At 41.1% G+C, this 25,500-nt stretch overlaps 1 protein-coding gene and 1 long non-coding RNA gene across 5 annotated transcripts in view; one reads left to right on the plus strand and one right to left on the minus strand.

The window, feature by feature from the left end:
• LOC123724489 (proline-rich protein 5) overlaps positions 1-17,321 on the minus strand; it is a 55,908-nt gene extending 38,587 nt beyond the window's left edge. The window contains exons 1-3 of one of the 4 annotated variants that reach the window (XM_045688268.1): positions 16,920-17,321; positions 5,805-5,883; positions 2,501-4,663 (exon numbers count right to left, since the gene is read on the minus strand). In XM_045688268.1, the coding sequence (XP_045544224.1) occupies positions 2,721-3,551 (831 nt within the window). In that variant the 5' untranslated portion in view covers positions 3,552-4,663; positions 5,805-5,883; positions 16,920-17,321 and the 3' untranslated portion in view covers positions 2,501-2,720. Of the gene's footprint in view, positions 1-2,500; positions 4,664-5,804; positions 5,884-16,919 lie in introns of those variants that run through there. The other 3 variants (XM_045688269.1, XM_045688270.1, XM_045688272.1) reach the window with 3 other exon arrangements.
• Positions 17,322-20,901: 3,580 nt separating this feature from the next.
• Positions 20,902-21,820, plus strand: LOC106561346 (uncharacterized). Its single transcript, XR_001318781.2, has 3 exons — positions 20,902-20,998; positions 21,219-21,377; positions 21,629-21,820. It is a non-coding gene; the product is annotated as an uncharacterized lncRNA (long non-coding RNA).
• Positions 21,821-25,500: the final 3,680 nt, after the last annotated feature.

Below are 25,500 nucleotides of genomic sequence, written 5' to 3' on the forward strand. Positions count from 1 at the left end.
TGATGTGAGTCTCTGTGCCTCTGCCTCCCCACACATTGTTTTCACCATATCTCTATGTATGTGTGTCCAGTATGAAGGAAGTTAGAGATTTTTTCCCCAATGTTAACTAGCGTTAGCGCAATGCCTGGATGTCTATTGTATCTACTAAGCGAATCCTTTCGGTCAGTACTCAACACTGTTGACTAGAAGTTGAGGTCCCACGTTCGGTAGTGTTAACCTTGCAGTTCGCCTGAGAACAGTGAAGCAGGAAGACGGGGATCAAGTCATGCTGGGAAAGCTTAGAGAACGCAGTTTCCAATCAATGTGAAGTCTTTGCTGCCCTCCCAAGCAAAAAGGCAGTAACTGCTCATAGAGTGGAACTGAGAAAAATGGCTTCAAAGTTTTTTAATTGTCCAGCCAAATGAATTCTAGGGAGATCATTGGAGATGTAATGATCTGTTGCCTTACTATGAGTAAATTTTTTATTCATGTTGACCCTGACCTCTGACATTACCTTTGACCCTTAAACGGCAGTTACTGTCTTCTTCCTTGGCATGATATGTTATAAATTGCAGGGTAATACCAAAACAAAGAGCAGTATCTGCAATTTCCATTTGTTAGTTTACTATACTTCTCATTTATGCTATTAATACAAGAGCAGTGTAATTACTGACAGTGTAAAAGAGTTGAAACTGCATCCTTTGTGTGTCTTCCACTAAGATACCAGTAGCATTTACATAGAGATGTAGGGTCTGCGTCAGTCACATTACATACTGTGTTTCACAAGTAGCCCATGTCTTGTTATAAGAATACATGTGAAAAGCAGCACTGCAATTATTTGAATTACATGAAATGATTACCTGTCTTGTAATATATACTGCTCAAAAAAATAAAGGGAACACTTAAACAACACATCCTAGATCTGAATGAAATAAATAATCTTATTAAATACTTTTTTCTTTACATAGTTGAATGTGCTGACAACAAAATCACACAAAAATAATCAATGGAAATCCAATTTATCAACCCATGGAGGTCTGGATTTGGAGTCACACTCAAAATTAAAGTGGAAAACCACACTACAGGCTGATCCAACTTTGATGTAATGTCCTTAAAACAAGTCAAAATGAGGCTCAGTAGTGTGTGTGGCCTCCACATGCCTGTATGACCTCCCTACATTGCCTGGGCATGCTCCTGATGAGGTGGCGGATGGTCTCCTGAGGGATCTCCTCCCAGACCTGGACTAAAACATCCGCCAACTCCTGGACAGTCTGTGGTGCAACGTGGCGTTGGTGGATGGTGCGAGACATGATGTCCCAGATGTGCTCAATTGGATTCAGGTCTGGGGAACGGGCGGGCCAGTCCATAGCATCAATGCCTTCCTCTTGCAGGAACTGCTGACACACTCCAGCCACATGAGGTCTAGCATTGTCTTGCATTAGGAGGAACCCAGGGCCAACCGCACCAGCACATGGTCTCACAAGGGGTCTGAGGATCTCATCTCGGTACCTAATGGCAGTCAGGCTACCTCTGGCGAGCACATGGAGGGCTGTGCGGCCCCCCAAAGAAATGCCACCCCACACCATGACTGACCCACCGCCAAACCGGTCATGCTGGAGGATGTTTGCGGCAGCAGAACGTTCTCCACGGCCTCTCCAGACTCTGTCACGTCTGTCACGTGCTCAGAGTTGAACCTGCTTTCATCTGTGAAGAACACAGGGCGCCAGTGGCGAATTTGCCAATCTTGGTGTTCTCTCGCAAATGCCAAACGACCTGCACGGTGTTGGGCTGTAAGCACAACCCCCACCTGTGGACGTCGGGCCCTCATACCACCCTCATGGAGACTGTTTCTGACCGTTTGAGCAGACACATGCACATTTGTGGCCTGCTGGAGGTCATTTTGCAGGGCTCTGGCAGTGCTTCTCCTGCTCCTCCTTGCACAAGGGCGGAGGTAGCGGTCCTGCTGCTGGGTTGTTGCCCTCCTACGGCCTCCTCCACGTCTCCTGATGTACTGGCCTGTCTCCTGGTAGCGCCTCCATGCTCTGGACACTACGCTGACAGACACAGCAAACCTTCTTTCAACAGCTCGCATTGATGTGCCATCCTGGATGAGCTGCACTACCTGAGCCACTTGTGTGGGTTGTAGACTCCGTCTCATGCTACCACTAGAGTGAAAGCACCGCCAGCATTCAAAAGTGACCAAAACATCAGCCAGGAAGCATAGGAACTGAGAAGTTGTCTGTGGTCCCCACCTGCAGAACCACTCCTTTATTGGGGGTGTCTTGCTAATTGCCTATAATTTCCACCTGTTGTCTATTCCATTTGCATAACAGCATGTGCAATTTATTGTCAATCAGTGTTGCTTCCTAAGTGGACAGTTTGATTTCACAGAAGTGTGATTGACTTGGAGTTACATTGTGTTGTTTAAGTGTTCCCTTTATTTTTTTGAGCAGTGTATAATGATGGAACATGATAGAAGTATGACGTTGGGTAATATCAATTATAAAAAATGACCATGAGATTGCTAATAAAAACATTTTATTTGTATTTTTTCAAATGACACTTTTGAAGGCATAAATAAATAACAGCTTTAAGAATACATTTTAAACATATTTACATGTTCATATTCATAAGAGGACGCAAATTACATTTAGCTACAATTGATAAAATGCTGAATAGTTACATTTCATTTTTAAGTAACATTTCATTTTTAAGTAAAACTTATTCAGTGCTCTTCCATATCACTCCTCATCCTCAGCAATGCTGTTCACAGCCAAGGCATTCCAGAACTGCCTTCGATTTGCAGGCATCAGAGGACACAGCTTGGTGATTATGTCCATCTTCTTGGACTCTTCTATCCCTCTATCCTGTGTACGTAGTGTCGAGGGTGTCTCTAGAGTGACTTTCTTCATGATAAAGTCAAGCTCTGTGAAGTCCTTTTCTTCATGGGAGACTTTGTAGAAGAGGCTCCTGGATCCACGCCTCAACTGGATCTCAGCCATCACTGGTGCTGCTGCCTTCTTCAGCTTGACGATGGAATGGCCAGCTTTCCATGCCAGGATGTTTTCCTTTTTCATTTCGACCACCTCCACCTTGCCTGCATTGGAAGTTGCAACCACATGGAGGAAATCCCCGAAGTCGTAAACCACACCTCCAGGTCGAGCTTTCATTTCCTGTTCCACGCCATGGTGGTAACTGTCTGCACTCATGAAGGTGTGTCCTAGCTCGAAGAACTTGAGGGTGATGTCCTCCATCAAAGTTGAGTCAGCATTGACAACACTCACCAGTGTTGTTAGGAGGCACCAGTTTTTGTTTTGAGAAGTGCAGTTATCCACCCAATACACTGCATTCTTGACATCTCTCTCCCTCTCCAGTGCTGTTACGTAAGATGAAGTAATCTCCTCTGCCTTCTGACCAGCTGTTCCTTCATGCCATACCACTGAGATTGTTTTCTTCTTCTTTTGAGACTTCTTTCCAATGGTGGCGAATGTCTCGTGATAAGCAACGATTCTTCTTGTGAACAATGCTGTTTTCACACCTGGCATGCGAGGGAGCATGGTGACTTTTTGCATATCACGTTCCTCACAGACCAGTCCTCAGGCCAATCTTTCTGTGCATCAGCCTGGTAATGGCTTCTACTCTGCCCTGCAGACTTTTTATGCTCCTCATATATCCTACATTGCATGCAGTCGGGGTTGGGGATGGTGAATTAAGGTGCTGCATGGCTGTTGTCTTGGCAGGCTTGGGTTTCAATGGCCTCATTCTCCCTGTGCTCCATCTTCAGATGATGACCCTGCACCAAACAGAGCTCGCACTCCTCCTCTCCAAGCTTCACAAAGCTGATGTTCCTTCCCTTTACCGCCTTGCAATACGTTTCGTAACCGCAGCTGGCATCTTTGTTCTTCTCCTTGTAGTCATTATGCATGAACCGAATATTAACGTCACTAGGGAGGTAGAGGGGCATGCTCTCGTCTGTAGTGGCTGATTTGGGGATGGAAGGACTCAATGTGTTGCAGGATTGGATTCATGTTCAATTTGCTCGTTGAAGCTTTCTTTCCCCTCCGATCCTTTGGTGGAATCAGTTTGGTGGTGATTGACTTGCCCATCATCGTGACAATAAGCCTGTCATTTTTGGGGTGGTAGCCCAATGTTGTCAGAAAAAACACTTTGCACACCTGTTGTGCAGAACTGCTCTGGTTTGGAAGATGGTACAGAAACGACCTGCTGCGTCGACTGTCAGCACCAACAGTGATATTTTTCTTAGATTGCTGTGCCACCATGTGAAAGATCCATGTCCTCTTCTCCTTATACTTCATCTCCCAATACTTTTCCCATATTACCTTTTGCCTACCCTCTGAAATATTCTGAGTACATTGCCTCTTGCATTTGGGACCACATGGCTTACCCATTGGTGGAATCTTGGATTGCTTGTTTGATAGGTTGTCTGGAGTTGTGTCCACGGGCTCAGCTGCCACTTGTGCTGGAACATCCAACTCTGAAGGTGGATGATAATCTTCATCATCATCATCATCATTGGCAATTCATTTCTCATCTGATAGACTGATGTCTAAGGAGTCAGAGACCACCCACTGGTTCTCTATTTCTTCAAATAGTGTTGACACTGTGACTTCAGTTAAAGGGGGTAGATCAGGAATCTTTGTTGGAATGTGGCCCTCAAACTCAACTGAAATAAACAGAGCAAATAATCAGGGACATGCATCCTAATGACTCTATTCTGTCATGGATGATAATAATTAATACTGACATTTTGTGGTGTGCAAACATATGATCATAATCCTTTTCAGTTATTCTATAATATAGGATATAATCAATGTTGATTTTATCTTGTGCAAACATTATCATAATAATTTTCACTGTCATAACTCAGTTATTTACAAATACAAATACAAGAAAATTGCATGGATGGACATTGACAGGACTAAAACCTAGTATTGATGTGGTTGTACTGTCCTAATACACCCTCACATGGCAACTTTGATCCGCATAGATACTAATCATCTAGACCACAGGGATTGGTGGAAGTCATGCAAAACAGTTTTTTCCACATTCATGTAATGATGGCACTGAGGCAGACACATTGAGCACACATTTGGCATGTCAAAGCTTGTTGTACTAATTACATATGCCAACAGCAAAGGTGATGGATACAATTTGGGATTTTAACTTTCCTGACCGGGACAGTCACGCAATACTGGAATATAAAAGAAAACCAGAAACCCTGAACATGTGAGTAGATATATTATTAATGAGCTAGCAATGCTGTGTGTGTGCTCATCCGGAAAACGAGTGTGCGTGGCTTTTGACAGTTCAGTATGGGGTGCACGTCCAACTGACCGTCAGCTGGCTAGAGACCGTGTGTGTGGTGTAATGTTACGGATTCAAATAACCCATGGAATGTCACAATACAACTATAGGGCTTATATTAATTCTCGGTATAACAGATTGAAGCTAGTATAAACTGCTGATCGTCTCTTATGGGAGCATGTAGCACAAATATATTACTTCATGCTAATGCTAGCTAGGTAGGTTTTGGCGTTTTGGTAGGGCGCGTCAGTTTTAGCTAGGTGGCTGTCACTGGCTAGAAATCGTGTGTATGGTGTACTGATTCAAAGAAACCATCAGATGAACTTTCAGAATATAATTCATTATATGGCTAATAGATTGAAGTTAGTATCAATTGTAGATCTCCTCATATGAGAGCAGGTAGCATTGTTAGTCTATGCACGCTAGCTAATTAGCTAGCTTAGCTTGCTAGCTAGCTAATTCATTTTGATCTCAGATCTACTTAGCTAGCTAGTTCTTACCAGTGTCTGGATGTCGGCGTTTCAGAGCAAGTTCAACCATCATTTTCTCCCGGGAATGCTGTGCCATGGTGTTGTATCCCTAGATTAGCAATGTATATGTGTGTAGCTGTCAGTCAGTGTCATACAGGTTCGATTGCATCACTATCAGAATAAAATTATATGAAACCATGGTAAAATGCAGTAACTGCAGCCAAGGGCTGGCTGAAACCAAGCTAAAAGGCAGTAAGTTCAGTTACTGCCATTTACCTCCCTTTCACAGTAACCTTTTGCAGTTACTGCTAATACGACCACCATTTTCTCCCAAAAACAATACAATAGAGGCAGGACACTTGTCCACATGATTAAGCATGCATTTAAAACTTCTTTGGGCTATGTGGGACCCGCGGTACACACTATCAACAGCCAGTGAAATATCAGGGCGGCAAATTCAAAACAACAAAATCTCATAATTCAAATTTCTCAAACATACAACTATTTTACACCATTTTAAAGATACACTTCTCCTTAATCCAAACACATTGTCCAATTTCAAAAAGGCTTTACGGTGAAAGCATAAAGTTAGATTATGTTAGGACAGAGCCTAAACAAGAAAAACCACACAGCCATTTTCCAAGCAGGAGAGGCGTCACAAAAAACAGAAATACAGCTAAAATTAAGCACTAACCTTTGACAATCTTCATCAGATGACACTCCTAGGACTCAATGTTACACAACACATGTATGTTTTGTTCGATAAAGTTCATATTTATATCCAAAAACCCCCATTTTACATTGGCGCGTGATGTTCAGAAAATATTTTGCCTCCAAAACATCCGGTGAACGAGCACAACAATTTATAAAAATACTCATCATACACGTTGATAAAATATTAAACTGTTATTCAAAGAATTATAGATGAACATCCCCTTAATGCAACCGCTGTGACAGATTTCAAAAAAGCTTCACGGGGAAAGCACACTTTCCAATAATTTGAGTACAGCGCTCAGAAAACAACAGCAGGCAATACAGATACCCGCCATTTTGGAGTCATCTAAAATCATAAAAAGCATTATAAATATTCACTTACCTTTGATGATCTTCATCAGAATGCACTCTCAGGAATCCCAGGTCCACAATAAATGTTGTTTTGTTCGATAAAGTCCATCATTTATGTCCAAATACCTCCTTGTTGTTAGCGCGTTCAGTAAGCTACTCCAAATGTAGGAAGCGCGATGAAAATTTGACGACGAAAAGTCAAAAAAGTTATATTTACGTTCGTAGAAACATGTTAAACGATGTATAGCATCAATCTTTAGGGCCTTTTTAACATAAATCTTCCATTATATTCCAACCGGACGATTCCAATGTCTTCAAAAACGTTATGGAACACAGCTACCTCTCACGTGAACGCTCGCCACTGAACTCATGTCATATTCTGAGTCACCAACTTCAAGGCCTTCTTGTTCGCTCTCTGTTCACTGCAAAAGCCTGAAATAAGGTTCTAAAGACTGTTGACATCTAGTGAAAGCCTTAGGAAGTACAAAATGAACCCTAAGTCACTGTGTGTTAGGCAATGACTTGAAAAGACTACAAGCATCAGATTTCCCACTTCCTAGTTGGATTTTTCTCAGATTTTTGCCTGCCATATGAGTTCTGTTATACTCACAGACATCATTCAAACAGTTTTAGAAACTTCAGAGTGTTTTCTATCCAAAGCTACTAATAATATGCATGGCCTACCTTCTGGGACAGAGTAGCAGGCAGTTTAATTTGGGCACGTCATTCATCCCGAATTTCCGAATACTGCCCCCATCACTAAAAAGTTAATGTAACAAAATTACATTAACTCATTTTCGACCAAATGAGCAGTTACTGCCTTTTTGCTTGGGAGGGCAGTATGGGTATCTGCTAGCATAGACTTCCAATAATTTAGCTAACGCTAGTTAGCAATTACGCTGACGCTAGTTGGTAATTTCCTTCAAACTGCACGCTGAGACATAAAAATGGTATTCATGAGTTCATCTGACTGTGTGGAAGTAGATAAAGGGCTTAAATGCCAAAATCCCAAAGTACGCATTTAAGGAAAAAGCGAAAAAGGAAACCCAGCTTCCCAGTGACGTGAGCCTACCAGACGAGCTAAATGCCTTCTAAGCTCGCTTCAAGGCTAGCAACACTGAACCATGTATGAGAGCCCCAGCTGTTCCAGACGACTGTGTGATCACACTCTCCATAGCCTATATGAGTGAGACCATTAAACAGGTTAACATTCACAAGGGCAATACTTATTACCAGGACGTTTACTCTGAGCATGTGCTGACCAGATGGCAAGTGTCTTCACTGACATTTTCAACCTCTCCTTGACCCAGTCTATAATACCTACACGTTTCAAGCAGACCACCATAGTAACCTGTCTAAATGACTATCGGGGCACTATCAGGGACTATCGGGTACTCACATCTGTAGCCATGAAAGGCAGGTCATGCCTCACATCAACACCATCATCCCAGACACCCTAGACCAACTCCAATTCACATACCGCCCCAACAGATCCACAGATGGATCTCTATTGCACTCCACACAGCCCTTTCCCACCTGGACAAAAGGAACACCTGTGAGAATACAGTTCATTGAACACAGCTCAGTGTTCAACACCATAGTGCCCTCCACGCTCATCACTAAGCTAAGGACCCTGGGACTGAACACCTCCCTCTTCAACTGGATCCTGGACTTCCTGACGGCTGTACCCAGGTAGGGAGAGTAGGTAACAACACATCTGCCATGCTGACCCGCAACACAGGGGGGCCCTCAGGGATGCATGCTTAGTCCCCTCCTGTACTCCCCTGTCGACCCACGACTGCGTGGCCGCGCACGACTCCAACGATGAGAAAGCCTATAGGGAGGATGTCAGAGACCTGGCAGTGTGGTGCCAGGACAAAAACCTCTCCCTCTAGACCCAAACTGTTATAGACCTATATCCATCCTGCCCTGCCTTTCTAAAGTCTTCGAAAGCCAAGTTAATAAACAGATCACTGACCAATCCGGTTTCCGAGCTGGTCACGGGTGCACCTCAGCCACGCTCAAGGTACTAAACGATATCATAACCACCATTGTTAAAAGACAGTACAGTGCATCCGTCTTCATCGACCTGGCCAAGGGTTTCGACTCTGTCAATCACCGTATCCTTATCGGCAGACTCAACAACCTTGGTTTCTGAAATGACTGCCTCGCCTGGTTCAACAACTACTTCTCAGACAGAGTTCAGTGTGTCAAATCGGAGGGCCTGTTGTCCGGACCTCTGGCAGTCTCTATGGGGGTACCACAGGGTTCAATTCTAGGGCCGACTCTTTTCTCTGTATATATCAACGATGTCGCTCTTGCTGCGGGTGATTCCCTGATCCACCTCTACTCAGACGACACCATTCTGTATACATCTGGGCCTTCTTTGGACACTGTGTTAACTTCTTACATCTAGACGTTCCGCTAGCGGAACACCGCTCCAATATCCAATGATAGGGCGTGGCGCGAAATACAAACTCCTCGAAAATCCAAAAACTTCCATTTTTCAAACATATGACTATTTTACACCATTTTAAAGACAAGACTCTCCTTTATCTAACCAAACTGTCCGATTTCAAAAAGGCTTTACAATGAAAGCAAAACATTAGATTATGTCAGGAGAGTACCCAGCCAGAAATAATCAGACCCATTTTTCAAACTAGCATATAATGTCACAAAAACCAAAACCACAGCTAAATGCAGCACTAACCTTTGATGATCTTCATCAGATGACACTCCTAGGACATTATGTTATACAATACATGCATGTTTTGTTCAATCGAGTTCATATTTATATCAAAAACCAGCTTTTTACATTAGCATGTGACGTTCAGAACTAGCATTCCCACCGAACACTTCCGGTGAATTTACTAAATTACTTACGATAAACGTTCACAAAAAACATAACAATTATTTTAAGAATTATAGATACAGAACCCCTTTATGCAATCGCGGTGTCCTATTTTAAAATAGCTTTTCGGTGAAAGCACATTTTGCAATATTCTGAGTAGATAGCCCGGCCATCACAGGCTAGCTATTTTGACACACACCAAGTTTGGTACTCACCAAACTCAGATTTACTATAAGAAAATTTGGATTACCTTTGCTGTTCTTCGTCAGAATGCACTCCCAGGACTTCTACTTCAACAACAAATGTTGGTTTGGTTCTAAATAATCCATAGTTATATCCAAATAGCGGCGTTTTGTTTGTGCGTTCAAGACACTATCCGAAGGGTAACGAAGGGTGACGTGCCGGCGCGTATCGCGCCCGTTTCATTGTTCTCAGATCGACCACTATCCAAATGCGCTACTGTTTTTCAGCCAGAGACTGCAGAGTCATCATTCAACGTTCTGGCGCCTTCTGGGAGCCTATGGGAGCCTTAGAAAGTGTCACGTTACAGCAGAGATCCTCTGTTTTCAATAAAGAGGCTAAAGAAGGCCAAGAAATGGTCAGAGAGGGCACTTCCTGTTTGGAATCTTCTCAGGTTTTGGCCTGCCATATGAGTTCTGTTATACTCACAGACACCATTCAAACAGTTTTAGAAACTTTAGGGTGTTTTCTATCCAAATCAAACAATTATATGCATATTCTAGTTTCTGGGCAGGAGTAATAAACAGATTAAATCGGGTACGTTTTTTATCCAGCCGTGAAAATACTGCCCCCTATCCATAACAGGTTAACTAACCTCCAAACGAGCTTCAATGCCATACAACGCTCCTTCCGTGGCCTCCAACTGCTCTTAAACGCTAGTAAAACCAAATGCATGCTTTTCAACTGTTCGCTGCCCGCACCCGCCCGCCCGACTAGCATCACTACTCTGGACGGTTCTGACTTAGAATATGTGGACAACTACAAATACCTAGGTGTCTGGCTAGACTGTAAACTCTCCTTCCAGACTCATATTACACATCTCCAATCCAAAACTAAATCTAGAATCGGCTTCCTATTTCCCAACAAAGCCTCCTTCACTCACGCCGCCAAACATACCCTCGTAAAACTGACTATCCTACCGATCCTCGACTTCAGCGATGTCATTTACAAAATAGCTTCCAATACTCTACTCAGCAAATTGAATGCAGTCTATCACAGTGCCATCCGTTTTGTCACTAAAGCCCCTTATACCACCCACCACTGCGACCTGTATGCTCTAGTCGGCTGGCCCTCGCTACATATTCGTCGCCAGACCCACTGGCTCCAGGTCATCTATAAGTCTATGCTAGGTAAAGCTTCGCCTTATCTCAGCTCACTGGTCACGATAACAACACCCACCCGTAACACGCGCTCCAGCAGGTATATCTCACTGGTCTTCCCCAAAGCCAACACCTCCTTCGGCCGCCTTTCCTTCCAGCTCTCTGCTGCCAATGACTGGAACGAATTGCAAAAATCGCTAAAGCTGGAGACTTATATTTCCCTCACTAACTTTAAACATCAGCTAGCTGAGCAGCTAACAGATCACTGCAGCTGTACATAGTAGAAGTCGACCGATTATGACTTTTCAACGCCGATACCGATTATTGGAGGACCAAAAAAGCCTGATACCGATTAATCGAACGATTATTCATTTATTTGTAATAATGACAATTACAACAATACTGAATGAACACTTATTTTAACTTAATATAATACATAAATACTATCAATTTAGCATCAAATAAATAATTAAACATGTTCAATTTGGTTTAAATAATGCAAAAACAAAGTGTTGGAGAAGAAAGTAAAAGTGCAATATGTGCCATGTAAAAAAGCTTACGTTTAAGTTCCTTGCTCAGAACATGAGAACATATGAAAGCTGGTGGTTCCTTTTAACATGAGTCTTCAGTATTCCCAGGTAAGAAGTTTTAGGTTGTAGTTATTATAGGAATTATAGGACTATTTCTCTCTATACGATTTGTATTTCATATACCTTTGACTATTGGATGTTCTTATAGGCACTTTAGTATTGCCGGTGTAACAGTATAGCTTCCGTCCCTCTCCTCGCTCCTACCTGGGCTCAAACCAGGAACACATCGACAACAGCCACCCTCGAAGCAGCGTTACCCATGCAGAGCAAGGGGAACAACTACTCCAAGTCTCAGAGCGAGTGACGTTTGAAACGCTATTAGCGCGCACCCGCTAACTAGCTAGCCATTTCACATCGGTTACACCAGCCTAATCTTGGGAGTTGATAGGTTTGAAGTCATAAACAGCGCAATGCTTGAAGAATTGCGAAGGGCTGCTGGCAAAACGCACAAAAGTGCTGTTTGAATGAATGCTTACGAGCCTGCTGGTGCCTACCATCGCTCAGTTAGACTGCTCAATCAAATATCAAATCATAGACTTAATTATAATATAGCGGAACGATTTCATTAGTGTAATGTTACCTAGCTAGCTACATAGTTGTCTTTGCATCAATGATAAAGGTGTAGCTAAAGGTGTTGGTGAAGCTTTGAGAAACTAACTTTGAGAAACTAACAAGGTTAGCTAGCCAGCTGTATTCGTTCGTTCTCGCCGTAACACCACAACACCACAGCCACTGCTAGCTAGCCAACTTTACCAACTAGCAGTACTGTAGAAACTAAATACATTACAACGGAACGATTTGATTAGTGTAATGTTAGCTAGCAACATAGTTGTCTATGTATCAAAGATAAAATATAAAGGTAAACGTAGCCACTGCTAGCTAGCCAACTCTACCAGCTAGCAGTACTGTATCATTTTTAGTCAACAAGATTTTTGCAACGTAAGCTTAACTTTCTGAACTTTCGAGTTGTGTAGTCCACTTGTGTTGCTAGCAGGACTGACTTTGTGTTAGCTAGCCAACGTTTAATTACTTCTGCGTTATGAAAGGAACTAGACACGGACACAAATGATCCATTGGTAGTTTGTTATAACCAAGTATTGGTGCTAACCGTGTGTTATTGGATGCTAGCATGCTAGTTAGCTACGGCGTCATAGGACACGGTGCACTGGGTGGGTTTCACGGAAGAATACTGTACCAAGTTATCTAGCTGAATAAACTAAGTTTGAGCCTATTCCTGGAAACATTGAACCACTGTAGTTTACATCAATTATAATTTCTAAAGTGGAAGTTGGAAAAGTTATATTTGAGTGTTTCAGTGAATGGTTAGTGAGGTAGGCCCTGCTCTCTCGCTTCCCCAGTTGTTTAGTTAATTTTCATTCCAATCTCCTTTGCATTAGCGTAGCCTCTCCTGTAGCCTGTCAACTATGTGTCTGTCTATCCCTGTTCTCTCCTCTCTGCACAGGCCACACAAACGCTTCACACCGCATGGCCGCTGCGTTGGACTAGTTAACCGTAAGGTTGCAAGATTGAATCCCCAAGCTGACACGGTAAAAATCTGTCGTACTGCTGCTGAACAAGGCAGTTAGCCAACCGTTCCTAGGCCGTCATTGAAAATAAAAATGTGTTCTTAACTGACTTGCCTAGTTCAAAAATATTATATAAAAAAATAAAATAAAAAAATTGAAATCGCCAAAAATACCGATTACCGATTGTTATGAAAACTTGAACTCGGCCCTAATTAATCGGCCATTCCGATTAATCGGTCGACCTCTAGTACATAGCCCATCTGTAAATAGCCCACCCAATCTACCTACCTCATCCCTATATTGTTTTTATTTACTTTACTGCTCTTTTGCACACCAGTATTTCTACTTGCACATCATCATCTGCTCATCTATCACTCCAGTGTTCATTTGCTAAACTGTAATTACTTTGCTACTACGGCCTATTTATTGCCTACCTCCTCATGCCATTTGCACACTCTGTATATAGACTCTCTTTTTTCCTATTGTGTTATTGACTGTACGCTTGTTTATTCCATGTGTAACTCTGTGTTGTTGTTTGTGTCGCAGTGCTTTGCTTTATCTTGGCCAGGTCACAGTTGTAAATGAGAACTTCTTCTCAACTAGCCTACCTGGTTAAATAAAGGTGGGAAAAAAATACAAAATAAAAGTCAGCTAGACAAAGGTGCTTATCATAGACTACCGGAAATGGAGGGCAGAGCATGCCCCCATTCACATCAACGGGGCTGCAGTGGAGTGGGTCGAGAGCTCCTTTGTGTCCACATCACTAAGGACCTATCATGGTCCAAACACACCAACAGTCGTGAAGATTGCACGACAATGCCTCTTCCCCCCCAGGAGGCTAAAAAGATCCTCCATGGGCCCTCAGATCCTCAAAATGTTCCACAGCTGCACCATTGAGAGAATCATGACTGGCTGCATCACCGCTTGGTATGGCAACTGCTTGGCTGGCTCTATGCACACTCACTGGACTCTACCCACACACACACATATTGACACCACACCCACACATTGACACACTTTCACACTCTTCACATATGCTGCTGCTTCTGTGTTTATTATCTATCCTGATTGCCTAGTCACTTTTACCCCTACCTACATGTACATATTACCACAATTACCTCAACTACCTCACACCCCTACACATTGATTCGGTACCGGTGCTCCTTGTATATAGTCGTGTTATTGCTATTTTATTGTGTTACTATTTCCTTTTTTTTTGTGAATTTTTCTCACTTTCTAACTCTGGATTGTTTGGAAAGGGCTCGTAAGTAAGTATATCACGGTAAAGTCTATACCTGTTGTATTCGGCGCATGTGACAAATACAATTTTATTTGATATCATACTAATTGGAGCTTCCTGCATATATGTTTACAATGTTACATCTACTACCGAGTCCAGGTTGCAACACTAGGGCGCCAACAGCTGGTCATTGGGAAAAATACAATCTAGGCACACTGTTAATTATACAAAGAGTAGGCTATCAATAAAGAGTTGTCTTGAATATAAAACAGGTAATACAGTGGATGTATCTGAGACTAGAGAGATGAATTACAGATTAATTTCCCTCTTTTAAACAAGTCTAATGCTCCACAATAACCAGGCTTCAATGTCTACTCTATACGAAGGATATTTGGACATAGGGCTGTTACAATTTGTAATGCTGGTGTCATAAGGGTTAAGGTTTCTAAAAAAACATAGTAATTTAGTAATGATTGTGTAGCCCATGCTATTTTTGACAGTCCCTAACTTCTTTACACTAATTGTATGGGTTGAGAGTTTGTTGATCTCTCTCTCTCTTTCCACCTTACTTTGTAGAGAGTGCCAACGAACTGTGAAGCAGAAAGAAACTTAGAAGAAAACTAGAAATATTGAAAGTTGATAACTGAACTTAAACGTAGAAAAAAAGTTGTAAAGTATATACACTGAGTATACAAAACATTAAGAACACCTGCTCTTTCCATGACATAGACTGACCAGGTGAATCCAGGTGAACGCTATGATCCCTTATTGATGTCACTTGTTAAATCAACTTAAATCAGTGTAGATGAAGGGGAGGAGACAGGTTAAAGAAGGATTTTTAAGCCTTGAGACAATTGAGACATGGATTGTGTATGTGTGCCATTCAGATGGTGAATGGGCAAGACAAAAACATTTAAGTGCCTTTGAACGGGTTATGGTAGTATGTGCCAGGCGCACCAGTTTGTGTCAAGAACTGCAGCACTGCTAGTTTTTTCAAGCTCAACAGTTTCCTGTGTGTATCAATAATGGTCCACCACCCAAAGGACATCCAGCCAACTTGACACAACTGTGGGAAGCATTGAAGTCAACATGTGCCAGCATCCCTGTGGAACGCTCGACACCTTGTAGAGTCCATGCCCTGATGAATTGAAGCTGCTTTGAGGGCAAAAAGGAGGGTGCAACTCAGTATTAGGAAGATGTTCGTAATATTTGGTATTCTTAGTGTATTTTCAACTACAGAAGAATCAAGTGCTCAGGTAATCAGTGTGCTAAACCAGAAGGGAATTGGGAAGTATTTTCCATTGATGTTTGTGAACAGAGAATCCTAACTGGTTTTGTACCTTTTGATTCTACGTCACCAGCACCATCTGCCATCTTCTACAATCTACTTTGCCATCTAAAAGAGGCTTGTCGTCAATAGCTTCCACAATCATCATCATCGTCACCTCTTCTCTCTAGAGAGAGACATTTGACTGGTATATCGTGGTAGGAACTGAACTGAGACAATTGAGGCCACTGACTTACATTTTTATTGGGTACCCAGTTTATTATTTTTGATTACCTTATTGGATAAAACTGTATTGTTATGAATGAATGGTAATTGCAGGTGTGATACTCTGGTGTTGTGTATTGATCTTGAACATAAAAAAGAAAATGAAAAAAACAAATGTTTTCAATTATAGATAAACTTCCATTTAAAATGCATACCCCTGCGTCCTTGCAGTATTCTTCCTTCAGTAGATATTCAATGTTATCCTTTGCCTTACTAGATAACATTGCTTTAGAAACCAGTCTCATTTCAAACCTAAATAGACTGTATGCACATCATACATAGTAACTCTAAAGTAGTTCCTAGTGTGTTACAATTGAATAGGAACCTACAACCCAATTTTTTTTTTTATTGTAATTCATTCAACTAACAAAACATATTTGCCATATTTGCATTTGCTTATTGTGACTGGAGATTACAATTTTTGGATGACATCTAAGAAATAGTAATAATAGCAGGCCGAGAGAATCCACACACACACTCCCTTCGGACTGTCTGCCCCGCAAGCCACGCCAGTCTGGGTATTCCGCTTTTGTTCTTGCGGAGCGGCTGAGGTTCCTTCCCTTCCATAATCAACAGATCGATATCTTTCATTTGCAAACGAAGGCATTTACTTCATTAATTTATGAGAACCCCTTAGGTTACAGAATAATATCCTTGCTCTATACATATGTGTTATACAATTGTTGATGCTCAGGCTACAGGCTTGCCTACACAAAGGAAATGTATCCCCATAGAACACGATGTCCATGTCATAGGGAGGGACGTAGCCTACATTACAGTGCGTACGTGAAGTAGGCAACTTTAACATGTGCGCTACAGGATATGCAAACAAACAAACCCATGTAAACAATGCGAATGTAGGCCATCTTACTTTGCTCAATCAACAGACACACATATCTTTAAAAAAAATCGACCCTAAATATCCTACCCATACAGTAAAGTTCACCGACTGTACACACACATCCATCGCACGCTACTCACCGTTCCTTCTCCTGATCGTGTTGCTTATAATAGAATGAGGTGGATATAGCATTGATCAACTGTATAGCCTATCTGCAATAAAACCCATAGTCTATATCATTGTTGATTTTTCAGTCTGTACTGACCAAACAGGCATTTTGGTGCAGTTGTGCGACGCGCCAGCGACCTATCCTGCGGGAGTCATTCCAGGAGCATGCATGCTCGCCCCCGTGTTGTTTTGACGAGATGCAAGCCACTGTACCAGACGCCGTGCGTCTTTTGCGTCTGTGAGCGTATACGCGTGTATTGGTGTCTGGTGTTGTAGGGTGGATGCGATAAACGTTCTCATTCAAGCACCGCAAGTTGTAGAAAAGGAAAAGAACGATCAGGATGCACAATTTCAATTAGGCCTATATGCTTATATTTAAAGGTCCAATGCAGCCGTTTTTTATCTCAATATCAAATCATTTCTGGGTAACAATAAAGTGCCTTACTGTGATTGTTTTCAATTAAAATGATTAGAAATAAACAAAAATAACTTAGCAAATACTATTTATCAAGCAAGAATTTCGCTATGACTGTCTGGGAGTGGTCTGAGAGAGGGACCTAATTGGAGGAGCCTAATGGAAAGGATATGTAACCTGAAAACTAGCTGTTCTTGGCAGAGAGAAGGGCAAAGTCTCTTTGTTATTGGTTTATTAACCTATTTGGCCCAAAACCCAACCCAGCCGATCAAGCTGAAATATCGGGTGGTCTTTTCAAACAGCTCTTACACTAAATATGCATTATCATAATTTTCATTGTGGAAATATATATAAAACACAGGAAAAATCTAGTTTTTGACTGTATTGCCCCTTCAATTTTAAGCACTCTTCTATAATTTATTGTTAAACTACACACTTTCTTACAGTGCGTTCGGAAAGTATTCAGACCCCTTAGATTTGTGTGTATTTGGTATATGTTGTGTAAATTGTTAGATATTAATTGTTTAATATTACTGCACTGTCGGAGCTAGACACACAAGCATTTCACTACACCCGCAATAACATCTGCTAATCACATGTATGTGAACAATAACATTTGATTTGATTGTTTCCACATTTTGTTACAATACAGCCTTATTCTAAAATGGATTAAATAAAAACTTTTCCTCAGCAATCTACACAAAATAGCCCAATATGACAAAGCGACAACAGGTTTTAGAAATTTTTGCAAATTTATAAAAAGTCAAAAAACATAAATACCTTATTGATATAAGTATTCAGACCCTTTGCTATGAGACTTGAAATTGAACTCAGATGAATCCTGTTTCCATTGATCATCCTTGAGATGTTTTTACAACTTGATTGGATTCCACCTGTGGTAATTTCAATTGATTGGACATGATTTGGAAAGGCACACACCTGTCTATACAATGTCTCACAGTTGACAGTGCATGTCAGAGCAAAAACCAAGCCATAAGTTTGAAGGAATTGTCCGTATAGCTACGAGACAGGTTTGTGTCAAGGCACAGATCTGGGGAAGGGTTCCAAAACATTTCTTCAGCATTGAAGGTTCCAAAGAACACAGTGCCGTCCATCATTCTTAAATGGAAGAAGTTTGGAACCACCAAGACTCTTCCTAGAGCTGGCCGCCTGGCCAAACTGAGCAATCGAGGGAGAAGGGCCTTGGTCAGGGAGGTAACCAAGAACACGATGGTCACTCTGACAGAGCTTCAGAGTTCCTCTGTGGAGATGGGAGAATCTTCCAGAATGACACCCATCTCTGCAACACTCAACCAATCAGGCCTTTACGGTGGAGTGGCCAGATGGAAGGCACTCCTTAGTAAAAGGCACATGGCAGCCCAATTGGAGTTTGCCAAAAGGCCCCTAAAGACTCTCAGACCATGAGAAAATTGATTCTCTGGTCTGTTGAAACCAAGATCGAACTATTTGGTCTGAATGCCAAGCATCACATCTGGAGGAAACCTGGCACCATCCCTACGGTGAAGCATGGTGGTGGCAGCATCATACTGTGGGGATGTTTTTCAGTGGCAGGGACTGGGAGACTAGTCAGAATCAAGGGAAAGACGAACTGAGCAAAGTACAGTGAGATACTTGATGAAAACCTGCTCTAGAGCGCTCACGACCTTAAACTGGGGCGAAGGTTCACCTTCTAACAGAACAACAACCCTAAGCACACAGCCAAGACAATTTAGTAGAGGCTTCGGGAGAAGTCTCTGAATGTCCTTGAGTGGCCCAGCCAGAGCCCGGACTTGAACCCGATCGAACAACTCTGAAGAGACCTTAAAATAGCTGTGCAGCAACTCTCCCCATCCAACCTGACAGATTCTGAGAGAATCTGCAGAGAAGAATGGAAGAAACTCCCCAAATACAGGAGTGCCAAGGATGTAGTGTCATACCCAAGAAGACTCAAGGTTGTAATCACTGACAAAGGTGCTTCAACATAGTACTGAGTAAAGAGTCTGAATACTTATGTAAATGTGATATTTAACATTTTTTTATTTCCATTTGCAAAAATGTATAAAAATCTGTTTTTGCTTTGTCATTATTGGGTAATGTGTGCAAATTGATGAAGGAAAAAACAATTTAATCCATTTTATAATAAGGCGAAAGTAACAAATGTTGAAAAAGTCAAGGGGTCTGAATACTTTCCAAATGCACTTCAATATTCGGAGAGCTGACTAGTTTGGAATTAGACTACGAACATAATTGTGTCTAGTTGCAATGTGTAACTTACACAGTTACAGGCAATAGTGTTAAGGGAGTGATTTTTTGAAAGATTAAAGTAAGTAAATGATCCAAAGAGAAAGTGGCGAACCGTGACTAAAATAAACTTATTTTGCACACAATAGGGCCATGGAATGGCTGTTTTATAGGCCTACTATTACTATTAGGATAATTAGCCTAGTATAAATTATAGTACTAGCCTAGGCTACTACTTTATTTCTACAGTGAGGGTACTTCGTAAATTTAAGTAAAATATGATTTATTTTCTGCAAGCTCATGATTGGTGTTTAGGATGTTCAGCTGTTGGTCTATCTCCATAACAATGTTTGTGAGCAAAATTATAATAACAGTGTAGAACAGAACTGAACAGTCAGATCCAGTGAGTTCTGTGGTTTTACAGTAGTGGCATTACAGAGGGCGGCGGGGCCGGGTGTCTGAACTGTTAAACTTGAACATGATCACATGATCTATCTATCTATCTATCTATCTATCTATCTATCTATCTATCTATCTATCTATCTATCTATATCTCTCTCTCTCTCTCTCTCACACACACACACACACACACACACACACACACACACACACACACACACACACACACACACACACACACACACACACACACACACACACACACACACACACACACACACACACACACACACACACACACACACACACACACACACACACCAAAGAGGCACTGCAATATTTAATTTTTTAAATAAAAGAAGCACTACACATTTTTCTTCATGAAATAGCTTTTGTGGGGCACTGGGCTATAAGTCTACATCTTTTGGACAGATGTAGCCTAGATGTGATGTGTAATTCACATTTTGAATATTACCACTATCTCCCCATAAACGCCTGTCTAATGGAGTTTAGAAACATGTTGCTCTATATCCAGCACTGACCCCAATATCACCCAGTTTCAACACAGTTGGAGTCTATGCTCTCTGCCATCTGTCACATCATCATGACACGAACATCATGACATGATCGTGGCGAGCCTCAGTGCAGTCAATCAGGGCACGTCCTGGCACAATTGAGGTAGAGAAACGGTGATTACAAATATTTTTTCGAGGTTATTATTTATTTTTCACATATACGGCTATGGTATGTGATTGACAAAATGACATCTGGATTTATGATGGTGATTCATTTAGTTCATCACTGCGCAATAAATGCGCAAATCTAATATTCTTGAAAATACAAACCCACTGAACCCGCTTACGACCAATGAACAAAGCGAAGGGCGTGACCAGGGTAAATTTCCAGGAGATACGTCACTCTAACTACGACCCAGGGGCAAGCGGGAAATGCAAATAATATTTGTAGCTAGAATTCATTCGCTAGCTAAACTCAAAGGTAATTTACGGAACATTTGTGAACTTTTCAACGTTTGTGTCGAGTAGTGAAGCTTCACCTCATAGCTAGTTTCTTTTCCATCGGCAAATGAATGCCAAAACATCTGCTAGCCAGTACACTATAGTTACTGTTAGCTAGCTAAACTAAATTTGTTTATTAGTCACAGATGTAATCGCAAGGTACGAGTACAGTGCAATTCTAATGATCCATGCTCCAACAGTGCAGGTCAAAAAAGAGAAGGGAATGAGATAATAGAATTTAGGGTGTAGAAGGGGAGCACGACCAACGAACCCCCATCACACAGTCGAGAGTTTGGGTGGCACCAACCCCAGTACAGCCCCCAAAATCACAACCAGCACCAGGACATCAGACAGAGCAGGTGAGACTGGACTGGGAAATGAATGAGCTGCTTTAAAACAGTGTTAACCCTGCTCCTGGAAAACTACTGGGTGTGCAGGCTTTTGTTCCTGACCTGCGCTAACAGATCTGATTCATCTAATCATTAACACCTTGATTACCCGAATCAGGTATTCTAGCAATGTAAAGGAGCTTCCATTTAATGAATTTGAGAAACATTGTTATTGGTACAGTATTTTCTAGATTGTTATTAATTCCCTTCTCCTGTCACAGATGAGCCCTTCAGTCCATACAGACAAGGACAGTTCATGAAGAAACACAAGGTCTACACATGAGAAAGAGCTGTTTCACTGTCACCTAAAATCCATTTGAACAAATCATTTTAATTTTGGTATTTTAATTTATATGTTGAGTATATAGGAATCTCTTGTTGCTGCTAAATGCAAATAAATATTTGCATGTGTATCTACTAGTAACCCTTTGTTCAGATTTTAAATGTTTTGATCACATATCTGAATTCTAAGAACATTACATTCCTTCTCAATGCGACATACAGGTCCAGTACCCTGGCCAAACACCAACCTCATTGGCAGACATAAGTGACGGTCCGTGCTGTTTAAGATGAGGGAGGATTATATATTTTTTTAATGAGCATGGCTGTATTTCTATTAACAGCATATTGGAGGACTCATTCATATTCCATTTACCCGGTTCAATGTAACAGCAATAGGGTTAGGCTACTACTTGATACTCAAATTTTCCCTATACCCATCATGAGGTTGCTACAACCTAGCCTATGAATGAAAGTTTACAACGTAGGTGCACACAGGTCGAGATACATTTTTGAGCTGACACATGGACAGGGACACATTCAATACCGCCTTACACACTCTTGCCTACGTCTAGCTGATATAGAGTGTAATCATTAGTCCAACAGTTGCAAACAAGTTTCTATTGGACAAATTCAGGTATGTTTATCCCATTTTTGTTCCCGTTTAAGAAAAGTTTTTCAACAGAATCGGCAGAATTAATATACCTCTGTGTAAACACAGTTCACTTTCATAGCAGCCACATTGTGTTTATGCGCTGTCCCTTCGCTTGTGGACTTCAATGCACAACACATCGGCTGTATGTGGAAGAAAAAAAATATTTCCATGCCAAACCATATAACCGCTACACACAGCCTACATCGTTGTCACCATATTAGCTAAAGTAACGTCATAGTCAACATGGCTAACAGAACTAACGCATTAATAAACCCGCTACAATCATGCAACGTTAGAGTCCAGTCAATAAGCAGTTTAGCGTTTACACCAGTGGGCCTCAGTGGCAATAAATTAGTAAAACCAAAAGCTTACCTAAGCTAGCTAAATTAGCATCCCTCTGTTTGAGCAGGGTGTTTGAGTAGGCTAAACTAGCTACGTGAAACTGAAGAAAAAGAAATCATCTCAATTTCTCCTCTTTTGGAAGATATTTTGTTCAAAACTGTTCAACTATTGTCTTTCTCTTTGAGTCAACTACTTCCCACATTTTATGCAGTGCTAACTAGCTGTAGCAGTATTCATTCTCTGATCCTTTGATTAGGTGGACATGTTGCAAGAGCTCTGATAGGTTGGAGGACATCCTCCGTAAGTTGTCTTAATTACAGCATTATTCTATGGAAGTGGGTGAGAACCATGAGCCTCCTAGGTTTTGTATTGAAGTCAATGTACCCAGAAGGAGCTAGCTGTTCTCCAGCAACACCATGGTGCTACCCTACAAAGTGCTGTTGAGGCTACTGTAGACATGTGATTATATTTAGTATAGTCTTATCCAAGGATAACTTTTTAAACATAAAAAATAAAATCAGAGGATGGTCTTCCCCTTCCTCCTCTGAGGAGCCTCCACTGGCAGAAATAAGCATACACTAGGTCTACTTGGTGCATGTAAAAGACAACACAGTCATAATGATCAGTTCTATTTTTATTTATCTTTTTTACATTTTGTACAATGTGAAAAAACATACACAAAACTATAGAGTAGACTGGTTACAAGAGCCAGAGGACAGGTATCCAAGGGTACAACATTAAATAACTTAGTGATATGTCATTTTGCCGGGATCATCTTTTAACCACTTGAGGATAAATAACATATTTACTGTTAATAGGATGACTAGTAGCTTGTGTGAGCATGTGCTGTACAGTGGGTTGTGTTGTAAGTAAGCCCAAGGTCTAAAACCAGTTAGCATGCAGAATTCAGGAAACATATTGATACATTGACAACTGAAAGATGTGCCTGTGACAGCGGTGAATGGCAATTAAAGATCGGCACTTTGTGTGGACTCACTTACAGCAAGGCAAAGATGAACAAAAAAAAAAGCAGGATCTCAGTTTTCCAAATATCAAAAACACTGTTTTTCTAAAGTCAGTAACAACCACCCTCAGCATGCAAACGTCTCCATTCCCCCTCGGTTCCTATAGAACTTTAATCATAGCATATTCTGCAATGTAGTAACTTAATATTCTCTAGAGAAGTGAAAGTAGTTGTTCAATCCAGGACTGGGTAGGTGAGAAGGGCACTGTAGTGAGGGGAATGGTACCATTCATGTGAGGTGGCAAAGAAGCAAGAGTATGGTATCAATGAGGGAAAAAACAAGACAACGGTTTAGTTCTCCTTTTCTTAAAATAAGTGCTGCTATGCAATACTGTACTGATTACATTCATTCAGAAAACCTACTAACAGACAAATCTATCTTCAACAACAAATATAGGATAAACAGCTTACACACAAACGCCGTTGGTAACGACAGAAAATAACTTGTCTTCATACAACCCTGTGTGCTCTGCATTCAATTAGTCAGTCTTGTGTTGGTATACGACTGTCACCTGCCTCTTCTGACACTGACTTGTTTAGGTATGTTAAACTTCCTCAACCTCCACATTAGACATTTACCTCTGTCTGAGGACGTTTCTGATGGATCTCACTGGTTGGTAATAAAAACATGTCTTTCAGTCACTGGACTTTAAGCCATCAGAACCGCAGGGCTAGGTGATTATGGTGGAATTTCTCTCAGTAGTGAGAATGCAAGGCACTAAAGAGTTCTGCAAGTTTTTACTGTTACTGTGTGGGGGTGGGTTACAGCAAGACACATAGTACTCTATGATGAGCATTATGTGAAAGCATCATTTACTGTGTGTGTACAAACAAATATGTATGCATGTATGTATGTATGTATGTGTATATACGCATGTATGTAATGTATGTGTATATACGTATATTTGTGTATGTATGTGTATATACGTATATTTATGTATATATACACATATATACACATGTGTATACATATATATACACGTATGTATGCATGCATGCATGTATGTATATATATATAAATAAGTGTGTGTGTGTGTGTATATAAATGTGTATTTATATATGTATATATAAATGTGTATGTATATATATATAATGTATGTGTATATACGTATATTTATGTGTATATGTATTTATATATACACACATACATACATAACACACATCTACACACACACACACATACATACATACATACATACATACATACATATGCACAGTAAAACAAGATAAAATTACAGGGTGGTGTATGATAAGAGCAGAAGAAGCACATAACTACTCCCCTGTGTGACAGATTATAATACTAATAATAACCCTGCAATTGCACTTTTATATTCCTTTACTACATGTTGTTTAACAACCTTTAATAATTACTGTGAAACATCAAAATCTGATCGCTGAACAGGTCGATAAAGAACATCTCTTTTGTATTTTTATTTAAAATATACACATAAAACAAGCCACAGAAACCCCAGACAATTTGTCATGATTCTGAAAGATGACAACTGGAAATAAGGTTAAAGACATTTTTGTTGACATTGCTTAGAGGTCTGTGTGTGAACACCATGCACCGTTCACTCGCTAGATAACCCTATGCCTCTAGAATGTAATGCCTTTCTAACAGAACTGTACCAAGGACCATAGCCTTGCTTACCAGAGTCTGACTACAGTACTCCAGGTGGTGAGGTGAGACAACTGACTGACACAGTAGCTAAGGTCGAAAACCAAATGATCACAGTAGCTGAAGCCAACAACTCAAACCACTGAGCCTAACCAGTCGCTAAGGCGTGAAACCT

The sequence above is a fragment of the Salmo salar genome, chromosome ssa10, assembly GCF_905237065.1.
Source record: "Salmo salar chromosome ssa10, Ssal_v3.1, whole genome shotgun sequence".
Classification (NCBI taxonomy): domain Eukaryota; kingdom Metazoa; phylum Chordata; class Actinopteri; order Salmoniformes; family Salmonidae; genus Salmo; species Salmo salar.